The 20,436-nt window shown below is 40.0% G+C and overlaps 1 protein-coding gene across 2 annotated transcripts in view; it reads right to left on the bottom strand.

Annotated features, from left to right (window-relative positions):
* Positions 1-20,436, bottom strand: part of MAP3K5 (mitogen-activated protein kinase kinase kinase 5) — a 124,606-nt gene that overhangs the window by 23,530 nt on the left and 80,640 nt on the right. For both annotated transcript variants that reach the window (XM_048489881.1, XM_048489890.1), the window contains exons 13-19: positions 19,061-19,156; positions 17,303-17,384; positions 15,298-15,431; positions 10,551-10,678; positions 9,106-9,242; positions 7,269-7,374; positions 6,294-6,451 (exon numbers count right to left, since the gene is read on the bottom strand). In XM_048489881.1, coding sequence (XP_048345838.1) covers positions 6,294-6,451; positions 7,269-7,374; positions 9,106-9,242; positions 10,551-10,678; positions 15,298-15,431; positions 17,303-17,384; positions 19,061-19,156 — 841 coding nt within the window. The remainder of the gene's footprint in view (positions 1-6,293; positions 6,452-7,268; positions 7,375-9,105; positions 9,243-10,550; positions 10,679-15,297; positions 15,432-17,302; positions 17,385-19,060; positions 19,157-20,436) is intronic.

Genomic DNA, 20,436 nt, shown 5'->3' with positions numbered 1-20,436 from the left:
TGTTTTCAGTTAGTCTCTGGAACCAGCAGAGAAGAGGAGCAGTGGAGAACAGCAGTGGGCCAGAAAGGGCTGAGAAGTGGGCCAGAAAGGGCTGAGGAGCTCTGATTTTTCTTTACAGAGGGCTTTTCTCAAAGCCACATCTTTTAAACAGTGTATTTTAAACAGGAGGGGACAGAGAAGAGGAGCAGTGGAGAACAGCAGTGGGCCAGAAAGGGCTGAGAAGTGGGCCAGAAAGGGCTGAGGAGCTCTGATTTTTCTTTACAGAGGGCTTTTCTCAAAGCCACATCTTTTAAACAGTGTATTTTAAACAGGGGTTTCTCTTTTTTTTCTCCTTGTCCTAGGGCTGCTGATTGGGAGAGGCTGCTGAAGGGGTGGGGCTTCTCACATTTGTAAATCTTTTCAGTTAGTGCTGAAGGGGTGGGGCTTCTCACATTTGTAAATCTTTTCAGTTAGTCTCTGGAACCAGCAGAGAAGAGGAGCAGTGGAGAACAGCAGTGGGCCAGAAAGGGCTGAGAAGTGGGCCAGAAAGGGCTGAGGAGCTCTGATTTTTCTTTACAGAGGGCTTTTCTCAAAGCCACATCTTTTAAACAGTGTATTTTAAACAGGGGGTTTCTCTTTTTTTCTCCTTGTCCTAGGGCTGCTGATTGGGAGAGGCTGCTGAAGGGGTGGGGCTTCTCACATTTGTAAATCTTTTCAGTTAGTGCTGAAGGGGTGGGGCTTCTCACATTTGTAAATCTTTTCAGTTAGTCTCTGGAACCAGCAGAGAAGAGGAGCAGTGGAGAACAGCAGTGGGCCAGAAAGGGCTGAGAAGTGGGCCAGAAAGGGCTGAGGAGCTCTGATTTTTCTTTACAGGGGGCTTTTCTCAAAGCCACATCTTTTAAACAGTGTATTTTAAACAGGGGGTTTCTCTTTTTTTCTCCTTGTCCTAGGGCTGCTGATTGGGAGAGGCTGCTGAAGGGGTGGGGCTTCTCACATTTGTAAATCTTTTCAGTTAGTGCTGAAGGGGTGGGGCTTCTCACATTTTTAAATCTTTTCAGTTAGTCTCTGGAACCAGCAGAGAAGAGGAGCAGTGGAGAACAGCAGTGGGCCAGAAAGGGCTGAGGTGTTTTACTAAATAAGAACATATTTTAAGGGATAGTAGAAGGTATAGAAACCTTAACAGGGAGGCACTAATTAAAATCAATATTTGAATATCTAAACAAAATTAGATATGAAGGCAGGAAGCCAGCAGGGGGATGGGGGCTTTCCAGTGTTTTGCACTGAGTGTCACATGTATGACTATCTGCCACTAGGGCAGAAGTCATGGGTGTGCCCTCGCTGCAATGAGCTCCTGGCACTCAAGGAACGTGTGCGTTCTCTTGAAGCCAAGGTGGCAGACCTGGCGAAGCTGAGAGAGGCAGAGAGGGCAACAAACGAGGCTTTCAGGGACCTAGCAGCCGGGTCCCACTCCCAAGGTGACATCTCTTCAGATGTCATGGAGAATGAGAGTCTGGGTGACGGAGGGTGCCAGTCTGAGGTGGTGGAAAATGCTCCCTTAGATGGGACCCCTTCCTTAGCTGGTGGTCAGCTATTCTCTCGCACTGAGGATACCCCTCGGGGAGGTGGGGGGCTCCTTGTAGTGGGTGATTCGATCATTAGGAATATAGAGAGTTGGGTTTGTGAGAGGCGTGATGACCGCATGGTGACTTGCCTGCCTGGTGCGAAGGTTGCGGATGTCACGCTTCATCTAGATAGGCTGTTAGACAGTGCTGGGGTGGAGTCAGCAGTTGTGGTCCACATTGGTACCAATGACATTGGGAAATGTAGCCAGGAGGTTCTGGAAGCTAAATTTAGGCTGCTAGGAAAAAGGTTAAAATCCAGGACCCCCAAGGTGGCATTCTCAGAAACGCTACCTGTTCCACGCGCAGGGCGAGCTAGGCAAGCGGAGATACAGGGTCTCAATGCGTGGATGAGAAGGTGGTGTAAGGCAGAGGGTTTCAGCTTTGTCAGGAACTGGGGAACCTTTTGGGATAAGGCCGGCCTGTACAAAAGGGACGGGCTTCATCTTAACCAAAGAGGAACCAGGCTGCTGGCTCTCAACGTTAAAAAGGTGGCAGAACAGCTTTTAAACTGATCCTTGGGGGAAAGCCGACAGGAGCTGAGGTGACTTCGGTTGGAATACAGAGTCCATGGGGATGCAGACAGAGAGGGAGGTTTTTCTAAATCAACCACATACAAGCGAGGAGCATAGCAATGTGATAAGTGATAGTGTCTACAAAAGGCTAGAGGGCAAATCACATAAATCCCAGGTTAGGGACAGAGACAGAGTATACAAGTGTCTCTATGCTAATAGTAGAAGCGTTCGACCTAAAATGGGGGAGCTGGAGTACAGAGTTTTGAAGGAGGACATTGATATAGTGGGCATCACAGAGACATGGTGGAATGAGGAGAACCAGTGTGATGCTGTTATCCCAGGTTACAGGCTCTACAGGAAGGATAGGACAGGGCGTATTGGGGGTGGGGTGGCCCTCTACATCAAAGAGAACATAGTGTCACATAAAATTAGACAATGCAGGGGGAGCTGATTCCTCTACAGAAGCACTGTGGATATCAATACCAGGGGTGAAGCATAGTTTAACATTAGGAATATATTATCGTCCCCCTGACCAAAGTGCACATGAGGATTCTGAGATGGAAAAAGAAATTAGAGAGGCCAACAAAAGCAAAAATGTCGTGGTAATGGGCGATTTTAACTATCCCCACATAAACTGGAAAAATGCATGTTCAGGTCATAGTAAGGAGAGAACATTCCTGGATATGCTAAATGACTGTGGCTTAGAGCAGATGGTTGTAGAACCAACCAGGGGAGAGGTGATCCTAGATCTAATTCTATGTGGGACCCAGGACCTGGTGCGGGAAGTCAGTGTTGTTGAGCCGATAGGGAACAGCGACCACAATGCTGTCAGATTCAGTATCTCTGCATGCGAACAAGTGACAACTACTAATGTAGTTACATTCGCCTTCAGAAAGGGAAATTTCTCAAAGATGAGGGGGGATAGTGTGCAGGAAGCTGAAAGGGAAAATCAAGAGAGTCAAAACTGTCCAAGGTGCTTGGAGGTTATTTAAAAACACAGTCTTAAAAGCTCAGCTGGAATGTGTTCCGCAGGTTAGGAAAGGCAGCGCCCAGTCCAAAAGAAAGCCACCATGGTTAACAAGGGAGGTTGAGGAAATTATTAGGAAAAAAAAGATGTCTTTTAGAAAATGGAAGTCCAACTTAACTGATGAAGAATACCAGAGAGAACACAAATGGTGGCAAAAGAGAAGCAAGTTAGCTGTAAGGGAGGCAAAAGGATTATGAGGAGCATGGCTCGCGAACATCAAGACTAGCAACAAACAGTTCTTCAAGTACATCAAAAGCAGGAAGCCAGCTAGGAAGCGGTAGGCCCGTTAGATGATGAAGGAACAAAAGGTGTGCTAAAAGATGACAGGGAGATTGCAGAGAGAAGCTGAATGAATTCTTTGCATCTGTCTTCACCCAAGAAGGAGGTGAGGAAAATTCCTGCACCTGAACCAAGCTTCTTAGGAGGTGAATCAGGAACTAGCGAAGATAGTGGTAGACAAAGGAAGAAGTTCTGGCAGCCATTGATAAACTAAATGCTACCAAATCCCCTGGCCCAGATTGCATTCATCCAAGAGTTCTTAAAGAGCTCAAGCATGAAATTGCTGATGTTCTCACATTAATATGCAACTTATCCCTGAAATCAGGCTCCATCCCTGAAGACTGGAAGATGGCCAATGTCACACCAATCTTTAAGAAAGGGTCTAGGGGGGACCCAGGAAATTACAGGCCAGTCAGTTTGACATCTGTTCCTGGTAAATTAGTAGAATCTATCATTAAAGATAAAATTATTAAACATGTAGAAAAGCAAGACCTGCTGAGGAAGAGTCAGCATGGCTTTTGTAGAGGCAAGTCCTGTCTTACAAACTTACTAGAGTTCTTTGAGGGTGTAAACAGATATGTGGATAAGGGGGAACCAGTGGACACTGTCTACTTGGATTTCCAAAAGTTCCTCACCAGAGACTGTTGAGAAAACTCAGCAATGAAGGAATAGGAGAGGAAGTCCTCCTATGGATTAAAAACTGGTTGAGGAACAGGAAACAAAGGGTGGGTATAAATGGGAAGTTCTCACAATGGAGAGATGTAAGGAGTGAGGGTGTCCCCAAGGGATCCGTTTTGGGACCAGTGCTCTTTAACTTATTCATAAATGACCTGGAAGTAGGGGTGCGTAGTGTGGTGGCTAAGTTTGCAGATGATACAAAATTATGTAGGGTGGTAAGAACTTCACGAAAGGATTCTGCCCGAAAGAGCTCCAAGTGGACCTTGATAGAATTAGGTGACTGGGCTACCAGAAATGGCAAATGCACAGTTCAATGTAGCTAAATGTAAAGTGATGCACATAGGGGCAAAAAATCCAAACTTCACATACACGCTATAGGGGTCAATGCTATCAGTCACAGACCAGGAAAGGGATTTGGGCGTCTTAGTTGATAGTTCCATGGGAATGTCAACTCAATGCACATGGCAGCTGTGAAAAAAAAGAGAGCAAACGCTCTATGCTGGGGATCATTAGTGAAAGAAAGGAGTTGATAATAAAGAGCTGCAAGGATTGTCACATGCCCATATATATAAAGCAGTGGTAGTCTGCGTGCACTTGGAGTACTGTGTCCAGTTCTGGTCTGTCCACATCTCAAAAAGGATATCGAGAAAGAGATAGAAAAAAAGTGCAGAGAAGGAGCTTAGCGAGGATGATTGAAGGATTAGAGCACCTTCCTTATGAGGAAGAGGCTGCAAGCGTTTGGGACTCTTTTCGTTTGGAGAGGAGAGCGTCTGAGGGGGGGATATGATTGAAGTCTATAAAATTATGCATGGGGTAGAAAATGTTGACAGAGAGAAATTTTTCTCTCTTTCTCCCTATACTAGAACCAGGGGGGGGCATTCATTGTTGAAAATGTCTTTGGGGGGAAAAATTAGGACTAATAAAAAGGAAACACTTCTTCTTCACGCACTTAGCGTGTGATTGGTGTTTGGAATATGCTGCCACAGGAGGTGGTGATGGCCACTAACCTGGATAGCTTTAAAAAGGGCTTGGACAGATTTATGGAGGAGAAGTCAATTTATGGCTACCAATCTTGATCCTCCTTGATCTCAGATTGCAAATGCCTTAGCAGACCAGGTGCTCAGGAGCAGAAGCAGCAGCAGAAGGCCATTGCTTTCACATCCTGCACGTGAGCTCCCAAAGGCACCTGGTGGGCCACTGCGAGTAGCAGAATGCTGGACTAGATGGACTCTGGTCTGATCCAGCAGGCTAGTTCTTATGTTCTTATGTTGTGAGGGGGCAAGGGCAAGGAGATTGTAAGCCCCTTTGAGTCTCCTACAGGAGAGAAAGGGGGAACATAAATCCAAACTCTTCTTCTTCTTCACTGCCCAAAGGGGTGGTGTAATTGACTCCAATGACCGGGCAGAAGTCAACTAATGTCACCTTCTGGATTGACCCATAAACCAGTTAACCAAAGAGATTGAAAAAAGTAAAAAATCTTGCATGTAGAGATAAGGTCAATTCCAAAGAAAGCTAAAAATAAATTACATCAAAATTATCTTTAATCAAACTGTAACTATTAAACACTATGCATAAAAATCCACCAAATTTAGTTACATATATGAGCTCCTTCTCCAAATATAAAAAAAAACTTTTTTTTGTAACATTATATTTATACACATGGGAATGCCACATATTTACAAACATCCTTCCTGCAACTAGGTACAGTTATTAATAATGTCAAATACATATACACTAAATGCATTTTGGCCATGAGGCCTTCCTCAGTGGTTTAAATGTGTACAACATACATCATACGATACATTTGTTAAAATTACAAGAAGATATAATTTTAGCTTTTCTGGAATTGACCTTGACATTTCTACATACATGGTTATTCCTTTTTTAACCTTTTGGATTACCTTGTGGGGCAGTGGGACCAGGGGATCTTGTGTCCCACCCCCCACCCCCTGTGTCTTTTCAAGTTCAGAAACAATCAGGAAAAAAACCTCACTACATAGCTGAATTGTCTCTTAAATGGTGTCAGTGATCATGGGTGGCCCTATGGTTGCAGAAATCTCTAGTTTGGCCCTCACTTTCCCATTAACTGGAGTATCATCTGATGCATCTTCTCCAGCTCAGCCTTTTGATGGATGAAATAATAGTTTTATTTGATGAAAAAAACCTTAATATTTATCTATGCAAATATAATCTAACCTTAAACATTGCTGCCTGTGGTTCGCCCAGTTCATAAAATGGAGGTTTTCCTGTGGCCATTTCAATAATGGTGCAACCCAAAGACCAGATATCAGCTGCCTTCCCATATCCTCTTGGTCCTTTATCAATTATTTCTGGTGCCATATACTGAAGAGTACCTGTTTAAAACAAACATTCAATTCACTCAGGCAAGAAGCTTTAAAAGCAATGGCTAAAAATGAAAGAAGAAAATTAAATTCTTCATCTTTAAAACCAATAGTTCTAAATGACATTTTGTATGTACATACCGGTAGCACTTTAGATTATTCAAAGCAATTGGCGTACATTATTTGTTTATTTATTTAAACATCATTGTTTAAATCGCTACATTTAAACATCATTGTTTAAATCACTACATTCAGATAGGAAGGGAAGAGAGAGGCTGAAAGTTAGTAGTTTTATTAATATTGCTTGAACAGGCAATATGAGAATCATGGACTTCCTATTCACAGTGCTAAGCTCTTATAAAGGTTTGATGCTACTTCGTTTTCCAACAACTTAGAATCGCAGAGTTGGAAGAGATCACAAGGGCCATAAAGTTCAACCTCCTGTCGTACAGGAACACACAATCAAAGAACTGCTGACAGATGGCCATCAGGAGTGCTTTGATTATGTATTCCTGCATGGCAGGGGGGTTGGACTTATACTTGTTGAATCGCAAAAGGCTCCTACGAACTTGTTCCACTAATAGTGGAGCCTTCCCTCTGGTGTAAAAATCTCTTATTGGCCAGAAGATGCTTGTGTAACTGGGAGATGTTTTATACCACAGAATGCCTCAGTCATTAGTTGAATTCATAGGATCCAACCCAGTGTTTTTTTTCCAGCACATCAAATCCATTTTCTTTAGCAGCTCAATGTGTTAACTAGAACGTAGTGTTAAGACTGACATCTTAACAAGTTCCTAAATGCTTTTGCTTTAGGAGGAGCAAAACATACCAGTGAATGTTTCAGTACATGGGTTTATTCCAGCAAGTCTCTTTGATGTTCCAAAATCTGAAATCTTCAGCACTCCACTGTAGGTGTTAATAAGAACATTGTCCCCCTACAGGAGAGAATATCTGGGATAATTATATTCTGTAACATACAATATTGCAAACAGACTGCAGTTAAAACAAATAGTTAAATACATCCTAAATTATACAAAAGAATTGAGAGTGTGTGTTATTTCTTTCCAGTTCTTAGGAAGGTTCATCCTTGAAATATTAGTATCTTATTGCTGTCCCTTCAAGCTACACTGTAAAAGCTCCAATTCGTCCAAACAAACTACTTCAAAGTTTTTATGAACAATTTGTGGGGCTGAGATTTATTAAGAGTCTGAAGTTTCTCTAAATTCTGTTGTTTCAGCATTTCTCATTTCTCCCTATGTCTTTTTTATTATGTAAAAATAATGCCTAAGAAATATTATGCTTTTCATGAAAATTCAGCTCATGTAAAATCTATCATGAATATTTTAAAATATAAAAATGTCTCCTTTTACACTGCATATGTTTACATAGGGCTGCTGTGCCATATAGTTGGCTCTGTCAGAGCTCAGTTCCCTTTGCAGTAGAGCATAGATGTTCCATTCCCAAACAGCCACCACCACATAAGTTCTCTATAAAACTTAATGAACCTGTATACATTTCTGCAAGGCATCAATCTAATGTGGAATGGGTGAGCCAACATTTTAAAAAATGCATGGAGTTACATCTTCCAATCATGTGAAAGCAGAAGCCATCATTAGTTAGTGTACTGATCATTCTCTGACAAGTTCAGTAACTTTATATTTAACAACATGTAGTCCAATTAGCACAACCAATTAATCTTAACTACACATGACAGCATACATAATTATTTTAATCAAAGAAGTAACAGCAGTGTCTTGTATGAGGGAAGATGGTCAAATTCATTCCCCATGAACTATTAACAGGACTATAATAGTCCTATTCTAATAGGTTAGAGTTTCAGAGGGTTGCAGTGACATACAGCTCCCCATCAGGACTTCCATCCTGACCTGATATCGTCAGATTTCAGAAGCTAACTAGGGTCAGCCCTGGCAAGGAATACGAGGGCCATGATACGGAGGCAGGCAATGGCAACCCACCTCTAATTGTCTCTTGCCTTGAAAACACCACCATGGCTCGCCATAAGTCAAATGTGACTTGATGGCAAAAAAAAATAAATAATTCCATTCCCAAATGGCTACTACCTCATATCCTTTCTGTGCAATATATAATCTACCTAAGCTACAGTATGCATGCAAGATAATGATGAATCCTGACTATTCCTTTGCCAATCACACCATGGGAACAGTCTTGAAACATGAGCATAAAATATAACCATTCCATTTGATTTTGCACACAATAATTTAAAGTACCCTCACGGATCACTTGGAATCATCCACACTGAAGAAAGCTGATTGTCAAAATCTGCAAGTAAAGGCGTTTTACAATTGACTCTTTTGATTCATGTACAATTATTTATTTACAAATATAACCCTTTAATTAATCACTAATGTTCAGGAATGTCAAACCATCCTTTTTTAGAAGAATACAAGTTCCAGACAGTGCATTAAACAAAGCTACCTGATACATCCATACGACAGAAGGGATCTGAACTAGTCCAACAGTTAGCCCCAACTGATTTCAGCAAAATCTGAGAATTGAATCTAGTGTCCCTTTAGGATAATAGTGGCTTCTATTATTTTCATTTTTCCACTTTTCCTTTTCCTTTATTGTAGCATAATTTTGTTTTCAACATAATCGACACAAAAAATTAATAGCAAGCATCTCACCTTTATGTCTCGGTGCACGATTTGATTATCATGGAGGTATTTTAATCCTTCAAGAATTTGTTTGGTATAAAAACCAATAGTCTGTTCATTATCTTTTAATGGCCCCCATTTTGATCTTAGCAGAGCAGAAAGACTACCTGAGGTAAAAGGGTCAGTAAAAATGAAATGATCGTTATCACCACGACTTAGTTCTGGCAAATATTTCTACAACTTCAGTCATTTGTTTCTACAAACAAATGATAGTTTATTCACTGAACAAAACTGAAATATCTGAATCTCATCCACATGCCTCCTGCTCTTTTTATAGCAAGACTGGAAACCACCTGCCTTTGGAAGCTTTTAATAATCAAAAGTTGTTATGACACCCAAATTCAAATGCTTTTTAAAACCAGGATTTGCTTCTTGCTAACAATAACAGTGCAATCCTAAAGAGAGTTATTCCAGTCTAAGCCCGTTCATTTCAATGGGTTAGAGTGGAGTGATGCCGCATAGGATTCCACAGTTAGACTTCCTTCTGCATAAGCCGGAAGAAGTTGCTTCAAAAAGATGGAGTTCAAACCATTTCCTGTTGCACTATAAACAAGAACCTGAAGACATATTAAAGGAGAATTTCCCCCCACTTTTCTCCAGGAGCAGCTCACAAGGCCAAATCATGATGAGAGAGCAGGAGAGTCTCAGGCTCATTCCGCACATGCAGAATAATGCACTTTCAAACTGCTTTCAAGGCTCTTTGAAGCTGTGTGGAATAGCAAAATCCACTTGCAAACAGTTGTGAAAGTGGTTTGAAAACGCATTATTCTGATTGTGCGGAAGGAACCTCAGACAAATAATTATCTTCAGTATTACTTTGCAATATTTAAAAGGCCATTACTTTGCAATATTTAAAAGGCCATTTTATCTTGTGAACTTCTTTCCTAAGATATTCTCTCTCTTTGTGTAGAATTTAACCAGTGATAAAACTAATATATGCGAAGACTACAGCTTCAGCATACTACTAGCCAAGGAGACTGGGCAGAAAGGAGCATTTTCATTTTGTGGGTCGACTTTCTTCATTTGCACAGAAAACCAAAACCAAATGATAGGATTTATTCCTGGTTGAAGCCAGACAGTGTTCAGATAAATTAACTGTGCTCATACTTGGTTGCCACAGGTAAATTTTAAACATTAAATTGAAACTCTGAACATGACCACCTGGAGACTGACCTAGGAGACCGTGACACACCTTTGCTTCTCCCAGCTTCTCAGAGAGGAAGCTTTCTGTACGTTAATATTATTGATCTAGAAAATTAGCGAAAATACTTTTTCAACATACCTCAATAAAGATAACATATGTAACTTTCTACTGTGTCTGAAGTAAATGTAAGCCCTGTGATCAAAAATCTTTACTTGTAGAAGAATATCTCAGGAGAAAGCTATATATGTATTTTTAACCTACAATGTCATACCTCCTGGCACCTGCTCCATGAAAATCTTAATGAAGCCATCTTCACTAAATGAGCCAAGGTACTGTACAATATTTTTGTGTTTGAGATGCTTATGTAAAGCAATTTCTTCATGCAAAGGTTGAGAATATCTGAAAGAAAACGACAATTTAGAACATTTCCATCACTTTTGTTCACCCCAGGTGATTCTGTACAATGTAAATTATAAACACATCCTGTGACAGCATTTCTGATAATGCCTACGTACATTAAAATAAACTGCACAGGAAATTGCCCAGACAATGTTTGTGAAAAGGAAATAGGTTCCTAACGAACTGATAATAAAGAACAAACAAGCAGGCAGAAGGTATGAAAGCTAAATAAATCAACTATCCCACCAGCACAGAAAAATATAACGCAAGCTTATCTCTTTGGCTGGATATCCAGCATAAATGAAAAGCTTTTAAAGTGGGAGGTTTATAGGAAATGTCAACCATGGATGTTTGCCTTAAGTGCAATAACATTTTTCTTTTCAAGGAGAGGTGTTCAGTTTCTTGTCACAATCTATTCACGTTTTCTATCTGACTGTACATTTCACTGGGCTATATTTTTTTCTTGCAAAACTATGCTATTCTAATGATAACTCTGAGGCTGAATTTGAAAAAAAAATTAAATTAACTACTGCTCATGTGGATAGTATATTATTCACTCCAATGCTGCACTACTCAAGTGAACAGGCCATTTGTATGAACATATTTGAGTAAATAGACCACTTGTGCGAAAACCTGCCAATGGCTTAAAAGACAAAGGGTTGATGTTTCTATAATGTTATACATGCATATCTTCTTAGACACCAACCGGCAAGACCAACTAGGAGTAAGGGAAGATCTCATGTCCTTCTGGTCTTAAAACTTCAACAAAGGGTTACAGCTTCTGAGAATAAGAGCATGTGTGTTATATAAAACTACTGAATGCTCTCTGCTTGGAGAACCCTAGCTATGGCTAAAGAAGGGTGTATGAAAAAGGGACCCTCCCCCACCACAAAAAAGTTCAGCTTCAGGTGAACTAGGGTCCCACAATAAAGGCCTCTGTCATATATCGAAATATCTTGCAGACAGAAATGCTGCCAATACCCTCAACTAAAATATGCATAAATATTGACATATCCCTATCCTGTCCTAGTGTGTCGCCACCTATAGAAAATATGTGAATTCTGGCAGCTAAAGTAACTGACTGGAAGCACACATATGGATATTGTAGCAACCACCGGTAGCAGCCAGTTTACTTGCATATACATATTATCACAGAATCAGCGCAGGTATGTGGGTAAACACATGCCTATTGCAGCTAGATCTAGTACCAGGGGTAGAGAACCTTTGGCTCTCCAGATGTTCAGGAACTACAATTCCCATCAGCCTCTGTCAGCATGGCCAATTGGCCATGCTGGTAGGGGCTGATAAGAATATGCTATTCTAATTTATCCTGGAGAAAGCTGTATCTGCGGCTATCCAATAGGCTGTAGGCCTATAAATACAGTAAAATTTACAAGCAAATGGATTATAAATAATATGTATATGTATTCCCATTTCCTAACACACAGTAATTATATAAAGTATGGTCATTTTATTCTGTTATTCTAGTAGGTAGCCTTATTTAAGGTGAATATAAATTGTAAAATCTGGTTAGACTGGCCTGCAAGTAAATTGAATTATGAATCTTGCAAATGGAAGGGCCAGAGCACCAAGGTTAGACAATGTTTATTGCATCAGTTGGACTTAATCTGGCCCTGCCATGTGCAGAGGAGGGAAACCCAAGTTTGCAAAATTAAATAAATCTTGAATTGCAAAACAATAAATTCTGTGTGGGAGGGAGATTTTTTTTTAAAAAAATGCTGATATCTTACAGGATTTCCTTATGAGACATTGGCAGCCATTTTGGATTACCTAGGCAACTCTGGTTGAAGCTTTGCTTCAATACTGGAGCAAAACTGTGGAAAGGAGTGGGCAGGCAGACAAGGCAAAAAGGTAGACAGGGGAGTGTGGAAGGAAAGGATTAGGTGAAAGAGGAGAAATAAGTACTGGCATCAAAAAATCCAGGAAAAACAGGGAAAAACCAGTGAAGGTGAAGTGAGATCCCGCAAGAGGGAAAGTGGCAGATGGGTAATGCTGTGGAGGCTGTGACTGGAGAGAAAGGAGTGAAAATGGAGATAGGTAGAGGAGGAGGATCAACTGGAGAGAATAAGATTCCCCCAGCAAGTCCTCACAGGCTTTCCAGTGGTAAGGCACTAATTTGCCTTGAGGCTGGGGTCCTTGAAGGACTTCCTCCTCCCATATTGCCTATCTGCCAGTGAAGATCTGCCCCACATGCTCTGCCCTCTGTTCTTGATGTCCATTCCTTTACCAAATGGTATGTTTGCACTTCTTCTACATTTACTAATAGTCCTAATTCGCTTCTGTATCTGCACCTAAGGAAAGCCTGGAACCTCTGACCTCTCTCATCATTCGCTATGTGTAACAAGCACATCTGCTCTTGTCTTTTACACAAGGTCTAATACCTGAATCAGTTAAACCAGGATTTACAACTGGTCTCTCGCTGCTACAATTTGCCCTCTCACTCCATCCTTTATACTGTGATCATCCTCATGACTATCCCTTTAAAAGTTTTTGTTCCATCCATTCGAAGAAGTGAGGTTTGACTCACAAAAGTTTATGCTGAAGTAAACTTTGTTTGTCTTTGAGATGCCAGTTGAGTGTTATTACGTTTATTGTGAAAAGATGTCTTATACAAATTGCCATGCTCATTTCCTGTTCCGAAGATGACCTGGCTAAGTTCTGTATTGCTTTCTGACTCATCACCCCAGTTTCTTAGCTTTGGAAAGCATTACTAGGAAAGCCAAAAATAGCATATGATAGTATTTTTCAAACTTTTTTGAAGTCATGTTAGAATTAAACAATACACACAGATGTACATAACCATACTCTGACTGCCAGTTTTGTTAGAGAAAAGCTGATTTAGAAGAGGACAATCTGAGGAAAGAATTGGGAGAGGGCAGTTTAACCTCTTCACTGCCCACTGCTTTTCCATTTCACCCTACTGTTTTCTCCCAACTGTGGAATTTCAAACATGTATCGGTGAGGATAAACACACACTTCCTATATGTTGTCACCATATGCATCAGCAGCCAAGAAGATTCATGCTAAATTTTCACCCTGTTGCCATCTATGTTATGCCCTGATCCTGACAACTTAAAAAGTGTTTTTAACCTTGCTGTTTTTTCTTTTACTGCTATACTTATTGCCACCTAGGTAGTTGTTTTTTTTTATACTTTTAGGCCTCTTGGAATACAGGAGGCAGGTGGAGAAATACATGGTGGCAGAGGAAAAGTGTCAAGAAAGGGAGAATTAAAGTATACCTCAGTCAAAGGTATTTTTTTTACTTACAGTCAAAGAGGCAGTGGTATAGCTATGGAAAATGGAGCCCTGGGCAGACTTTGAATTTTCCGTCCCCCATGCCCCGCCCCCACCCCTGTGCCCCACTAAACTTAGCCAGTGGCAGGGCCTGGTGGGGCAAAGAGAGGAGAAGGAGGAGGGGCGTGGCTGGGTCTGGGCACGCCGTTGGCTGGCCTGGGTGGGCCATGGGCATGCTCTCCAAAGAGATGGAGAGCACGCCCACAGTCCACCAGACCAGTCAACAGGCACAGGTCTAGTCCTGGGTGGTGGGCACATGCCACGCCGCTCCTTCCCAGAAGTGTGGGGGGGGCGGTGGTTTTCTGCCCCCCCTTGATGCAACAGGGGCTGCCTGGGGCAAATGTCTCCACATGTCCCCGTTGCAGCTACACCTATGCAAGGAGGTAGTGTAGAATGCTGGACTATGCTTGGGCGACCTGGGATTAAAATTCTTGTTATCAAAAACTCTTTGAATGTATTCTGTTTTATTAAACAAAATAAGGTTCCCTGCTAAAAAATAAAACACTAACTTCTGGGTCCTCCAACAAAATATCATCAGTCTGTCCCTTGAATAAAACCACAGAGATCACAAACAAATACACAACTGCAGCTCTCTAATGCATATGCAGACTTGTGAACAACATCAACTCAATGTATTGTCGAAGGCTTTTACGGCCGGATTCAATTTGTTCTGGAGGGTTTTCCTGGCTGTATGGCTGTGGTCTGGTGGATTTTGTTCCTAATGTTTTGTCTGCATCTGTGGCTGGCATCTCTAACTGATAAAGGAAAGTTTAGTGTGGTACATTGTCCATGTTCCAGGGTGGGGAACAGTTAATTATTGGTTCCCCACCCTGGGACATGGACAATGTACCACACTAAAATTTCCCTTCTCACTTAGACACAGTGAGAAACAGACTTTTCTCTGTGATACACCTCTGAAGATGCCAGCCACAGATGCAGGTGAAATGTTAGGAACAAAATCCACCAGACCACGGCCACACAGCCCGGAAAACCCTCCAGAACCAACATCAACTCAGTCAAGAGAAGAGATACACAACACACCTTGCAAGACTCCCATTCCTTTGAGTGCAGTAAAACTTCCTGGAAGAGTGATTATATTACTAGTCAAATGATTCCCTTCCTTCCTGGAACATCAATTCTGCCAATTCAGAGTGGGCAATACCACAACTGAGAATGAAAGACTTATGAACATTTAGAGAGTTCATAGTATCTTTTGCAGATATTAATTCTTTCCCGTAATTAAATCAGCACACTCTGGTATATCGCACAACTGTAGTGTTTGTAAGCAATCACCATTACAATACCTGCTATCTCTTTCTGGAATTTCTTTAATGGCAATTCTGACTTGATTGCTCAGATCTCGCCCTGCATATACAATGCCGTATGTGCCTTTCCCCAAAATGACTCGTTCCCCATTTTCATCATATTCATAGTCATACTACAACAGAAAGAACAGTAAAAGAAAGGGATTTGTGATTATGATAGGCATGTCATTTCCCTATTTTTCTGCGCTATGGAGCTGTAAAACAAGAGCGGCATAAAAACCAGGGATTATCTGAATAACGTTATTGCTGCCATCACAGAAACTGTCTTGCAGTAGACACCTTTGAACAACCATTCCATTCAATACCGTGAAACAATTCAGCATATGAAATACTTAACTAGGAATTATGGGGGATGGACTGTTGCTGTTTCCTTGGCAATGTTCAGGACAAAGACATTCATGACATCATGTCACTGCATTTAGAGGTCCTTAACCAATAAACTACAGAATAACAAATATCATGGCATCATATAAACTTTTCTTTTACTAGGAAGGGGGTGAATTGGCAGCAATTGTGCACCTTCATAATATCTTGATACACCCCCAGTTTATTGCAGTAATAGGTTTTTCCGGCTTGCTGTTGCTATGCACTGGGAATCAAAAAGAGCTAGTGTATATGAAATCTAGGATATGAGACTTCATCACTCAATAATTATAAGATATGTTTACAGGTGCAAAATGGTTGTTCATGCCAATCTACCAAGTGACAACTCCTGGTGTACTTGGACTTTAGACACTGAGATTATATATAAAATGACATGAGCATTTCATGCATTAATTCCATGTTTTGTTCACCAAGAAGTCTTATCTGCAATAGGCATATAAACCATCATGGCACAAAAAATTTTTACCACGTGTTGTGTTATGACACTGCTGAGACTTCAGTAAGAGAAAAGTGGAGCTGCAAGTTCTTAACAGCTGAATGTCCCATTGCCTCAGGTTGGAAATGAAACACAGAGCAGCCGTGTGTAAAAGCAATGAGAGAAAAGTGAATCAGAGTTGCAGATCTATGTGTGTGTTAGGTCACTTCCAACTTAGGACGTGAAAATTGCATAAAGAAGAAAACGGACAAGAAAATTGATTCATTTGAAATGTAGTATTGGAGTTTACAGATACTCTGGACTTCCAAAAAGACACATAAAAGAGTTCTAGACCAAATCAAGCCTGAACTCTCCCTAGAAGCCAAAATGATTATACTGTCATATTATGTGAAGTCAACAGTCACTGGAAAAGAAAATAATACCAGGAAAAGTTGGAGCCATCTGGAAAAGGGGAAGATTCAACATGAGATGGATCGATTTCATAAAGGAAGTCATGGGCCTCATTTTGCAAACTCTGAGCAAGGCTGTTAATGCTTGGATGTTCTGAAGTTCATTAATTCAAAGGGTCCCCATAAATCAGAAACAACTTGATGCACAATCATATGAATTAATGACCTCCAAAACATCCAATCATTAACAGCCTTGCCCAGGTCTTGCAAACTGAAGGTCTTAGACAAGCTGTGTAAAATAGTGCAGGAGAATGTAGGATGGAAAGGGGCAGAAGGGCTATAGTTCATTGGTTGTATATGTATGCCCATGCATACATGTACATAAAGGACAACTGCAAATTATAACTATAAAGTAAAACTTTCAAGATAAAGTAGAAAAAGTCTGAGAAAACTGCATTACTTGTTAAAATTGGAACAGTCAGCCAGACAGATTAACAACTGCTCAGATATTCTAGAACTTTCAGTAACTTTCTTCATATGAGAGAGATGTTTGCTTTTCTTATTCAAAATAACGAAGGCTAGCTGTGCTAATAATCCGGTTAAGAAACCCATATATTCTTTGAAGCACAAGAATTTGTATGAAAGCACTCTGCTCTTATTAATCATAACGTTTATGATTTAACTAGAGTTAAATTGAAGAATACCTTTGAGTTACCATTTAACTTTGAGAGCTCAGTTCTCAAAAGAGCAGAGAGAATTACAAGACCGCTCTTACCTCCAGGGAATCTCCATCACATTCTCCTTCTTCTGTATTCTTCCCTATTTCTTCAGTAATACTGTTAACCATTTCAAAAAATCTGCCAAAAATTCATACAAAATACAAAAGAAGAAGATAACATTACAACAGAATAAAATGTGGTGTCTGTTACCAGCTTATTACTGGTTAACTGCATTCATTGTATCTTTCTCTGCAGTTAACAAAAGGACACTTGTTCTGACACATTATTCAAGAAAAGCATGTAATTTAACAAGATTGTCCTCGCAAGAACAAACTACTGGCCTGAATTATATCCTAGTTAGACAACCAGAATGAGTTGTCACCTCATATTCTGTTTAGTTGTGGGATTGTTTCTTCACCATTTTCCATTCTACCTGTCTTTTGATTTAGCTTAGAGCATTTGTACATTTCTACATTGACAGTGTTTTGCTTCTATCTCCCCCACCCCAATTTATTAATGTTCAATAACATATACGTATATTTTTAAACACCATGCTCCCCCCCAATCTTCAAGTAATCAAACCACTCCATCAAGATTTCTTGTATGTACTATGACTACACGTGAATGTGTTCAGTAAATCACAGTACAAAAACCAACTATGATGCAATTGTAAGATCACATCAAGAATCATTTGCATGTTGTTGAATAAATGTTTATATGTGTCCTGTGTATGCAGGAAGGGGAAAAAAGTGAATAAAAGTTTGGCAAACTTCATAAGTTAATCAGTCAGAACAAATTTTAGAAACAACAGAAAAGGAAGTATGGAAGATCACTAACATTGATATTGATCTGCAGTCTGGGTGATTCTGAGTCCCAAAATCCAAAGAGCAATTAAGAAGAGGCACTTTTGTATGCATCTCTATAACATCTTTTTAAACATAACCTCCTGATTTATGTGAAGCTTGCAAATGCATATCAGCTCAATGGCAAGCACAGCTTGGCTTCCTCTACTACTGCTCTTTTTTGAAATTTTGGATTATATGTATCTTGGAATGTTTCAGTTGTTTAAAATCCATTATACACATTGCACAGAATGCAATTATAAATGGACATGACCAATTCTGGACTATGGCACTTCAGACTGGTCCAAGCATACATGCAGAGGAGTATTTTGGAGTGTTTTTCCATGTGAAAAAAACTGGTAAGCATTTGCAAGAAAAATTAACTCAGCTCCCTCCTTTGATGCACTACTGAATTATATGGAAAGAGGTTTTTGAATGGGAAGGGCATTAAAATTATCCTCTTTCTGCTGCTTGAATCAGAATAGCGCTGAATTCTATCACTTTATTCTGCATAATGTGTAGAAATACACTTCACTTCAAAAAGGATGTGTTAAGATTTCCAGTAACAAGCTGTCTTAATAAAATATGCTCTTATAGCTAACATATCTGTGGGTGATGATCTATACTATGACAGCATAACCTTTTTCATCCTTGCTTTGGGAATGAGTTACATAATAGCATCAACATATCCCAGTCACAGGCTGAATACAATATTTTTTAAAGATGATCTCAAACGCTGAGGCTAGATTCCTACGTTCACAGGACCACTTTTATGCAAGGCGTGTTGATCTTCTATATGGATACCTCCTGGGGAATGATTCTAGGTCATTCAAAAGATGTGAAAAATATATACTTGATTTCACTCTCAATAGTTTACTGAAAGAAACAGACACTGTGCTCACTTTCATATGATATAGTATGCATACATATTCTCAGTAAAAGGCAGTTTGCTGAACATTAACCAACACATACTTTTTGCAGTGGTGCTCTGTACAAAAATAGATCTGAAAGTCATCTGAGTTGTGCAGCACATAAAGGAAGCAGCATCGTTCTTCAAATTTTGAAATGCTGAAAGAAAACGAAATGAGCAGGGGTTGCGGATTTTGACATTACACTCTAGGCAATCTTCTGAATTAGAAATGTATTTGTTTATGTTTTAAAGGATATGAAACCATGTTTTCTCCAATTAGTGATTTTTAACCACGTGGTGACCATAAGTTTTCTGATCCATCTCTGCCTTCCCACATTTGTTACCAAGTCATAATTCACTATTATGTACAAATTGGCAGATGAATAGCTAAGGGCTGTTAAATCTAGGGAAAGGAAATTTTAAATTAGATTTCTCCAAGGATCTTTATATTTTCCCCCACAGGAAAAACAAAATTGTATAACAAAAATCAGTATGCACTCAGTATGAGGATATACATCAGTACCTTTTTTTTTTTGCTATACCACACACACAAGACTATAACTGAAAAGGCTTGATAAACTAACACTTTCCACTACCAAAACTACCAAGTTTTGACTACTTTCCAAAAATGATACTGCAGTTAGTGCTGTGTCATGATGATCACACAACTTCAGTTAATCACGAGTTGTACATTTTGTAGTCTGGGCATCTTAGATCAGCAGTTCCTTGTGACAAACATGTTCTTCAAAGAGGAGGCTCATTTATTTACGCAAGCAAATGGCTAAACAGCCACACTTCTTTCTGACACATGTTTCATGGAACAGTATGCTGTTCTAATTAAATGAAAGTTAACAGGGGGAGAGGCCACTGATCTGGAACTGCATTTTACCATTTCTAAATGGTTCCTGTTTAAAAGGCTACTGATAAAAACCTTATCTTTTTTAGCTATGCACCTATGCTCCCAGACTCAGTGTCTGCTTCCTTGCCGCTGTTTCTTGTTTCTTTTCTCTGAAGACTGAACCCTAAGCAATTCAGGTCAGACTTCTCATCCTAAGACAGATCAGCCGCCAGTCCCCTGTTACTTGCAACATAAATCTTTGTGTGTTTTGAAATGCAAGGAGCCATCTGAGGGCACTATAGTACAAACTTTAATGTATGGTTGCTCAATAAAATAAATAAACAAAAGCACCACAGCTGAACAACAGCTGCCAGAGAGTTAATTTTATGAAACATATTTTTGGAAAGGAATGAGAAGTAAATAGCAAGAATTTTTGCTGTGTAAACCTCCATGTATTTGGGATCAAAAACTGATTGTAAAGGAAAGAAAATGTAAAACATTTATTGAAGCTGAACCCTAGTACAACAATAACATTTCACAATTATTTCATATTACATTGGAGTAATTGTTTAATATATCATTTTATTCCTCTAGATGTGA

Source organism: Sphaerodactylus townsendi, linkage group LG01, assembly GCF_021028975.2.
Source record: "Sphaerodactylus townsendi isolate TG3544 linkage group LG01, MPM_Stown_v2.3, whole genome shotgun sequence".
NCBI lineage: Eukaryota > Metazoa > Chordata > Lepidosauria > Squamata > Sphaerodactylidae > Sphaerodactylus > Sphaerodactylus townsendi.
This window is presented reverse-complemented; position numbering and strand designations above follow the sequence as displayed.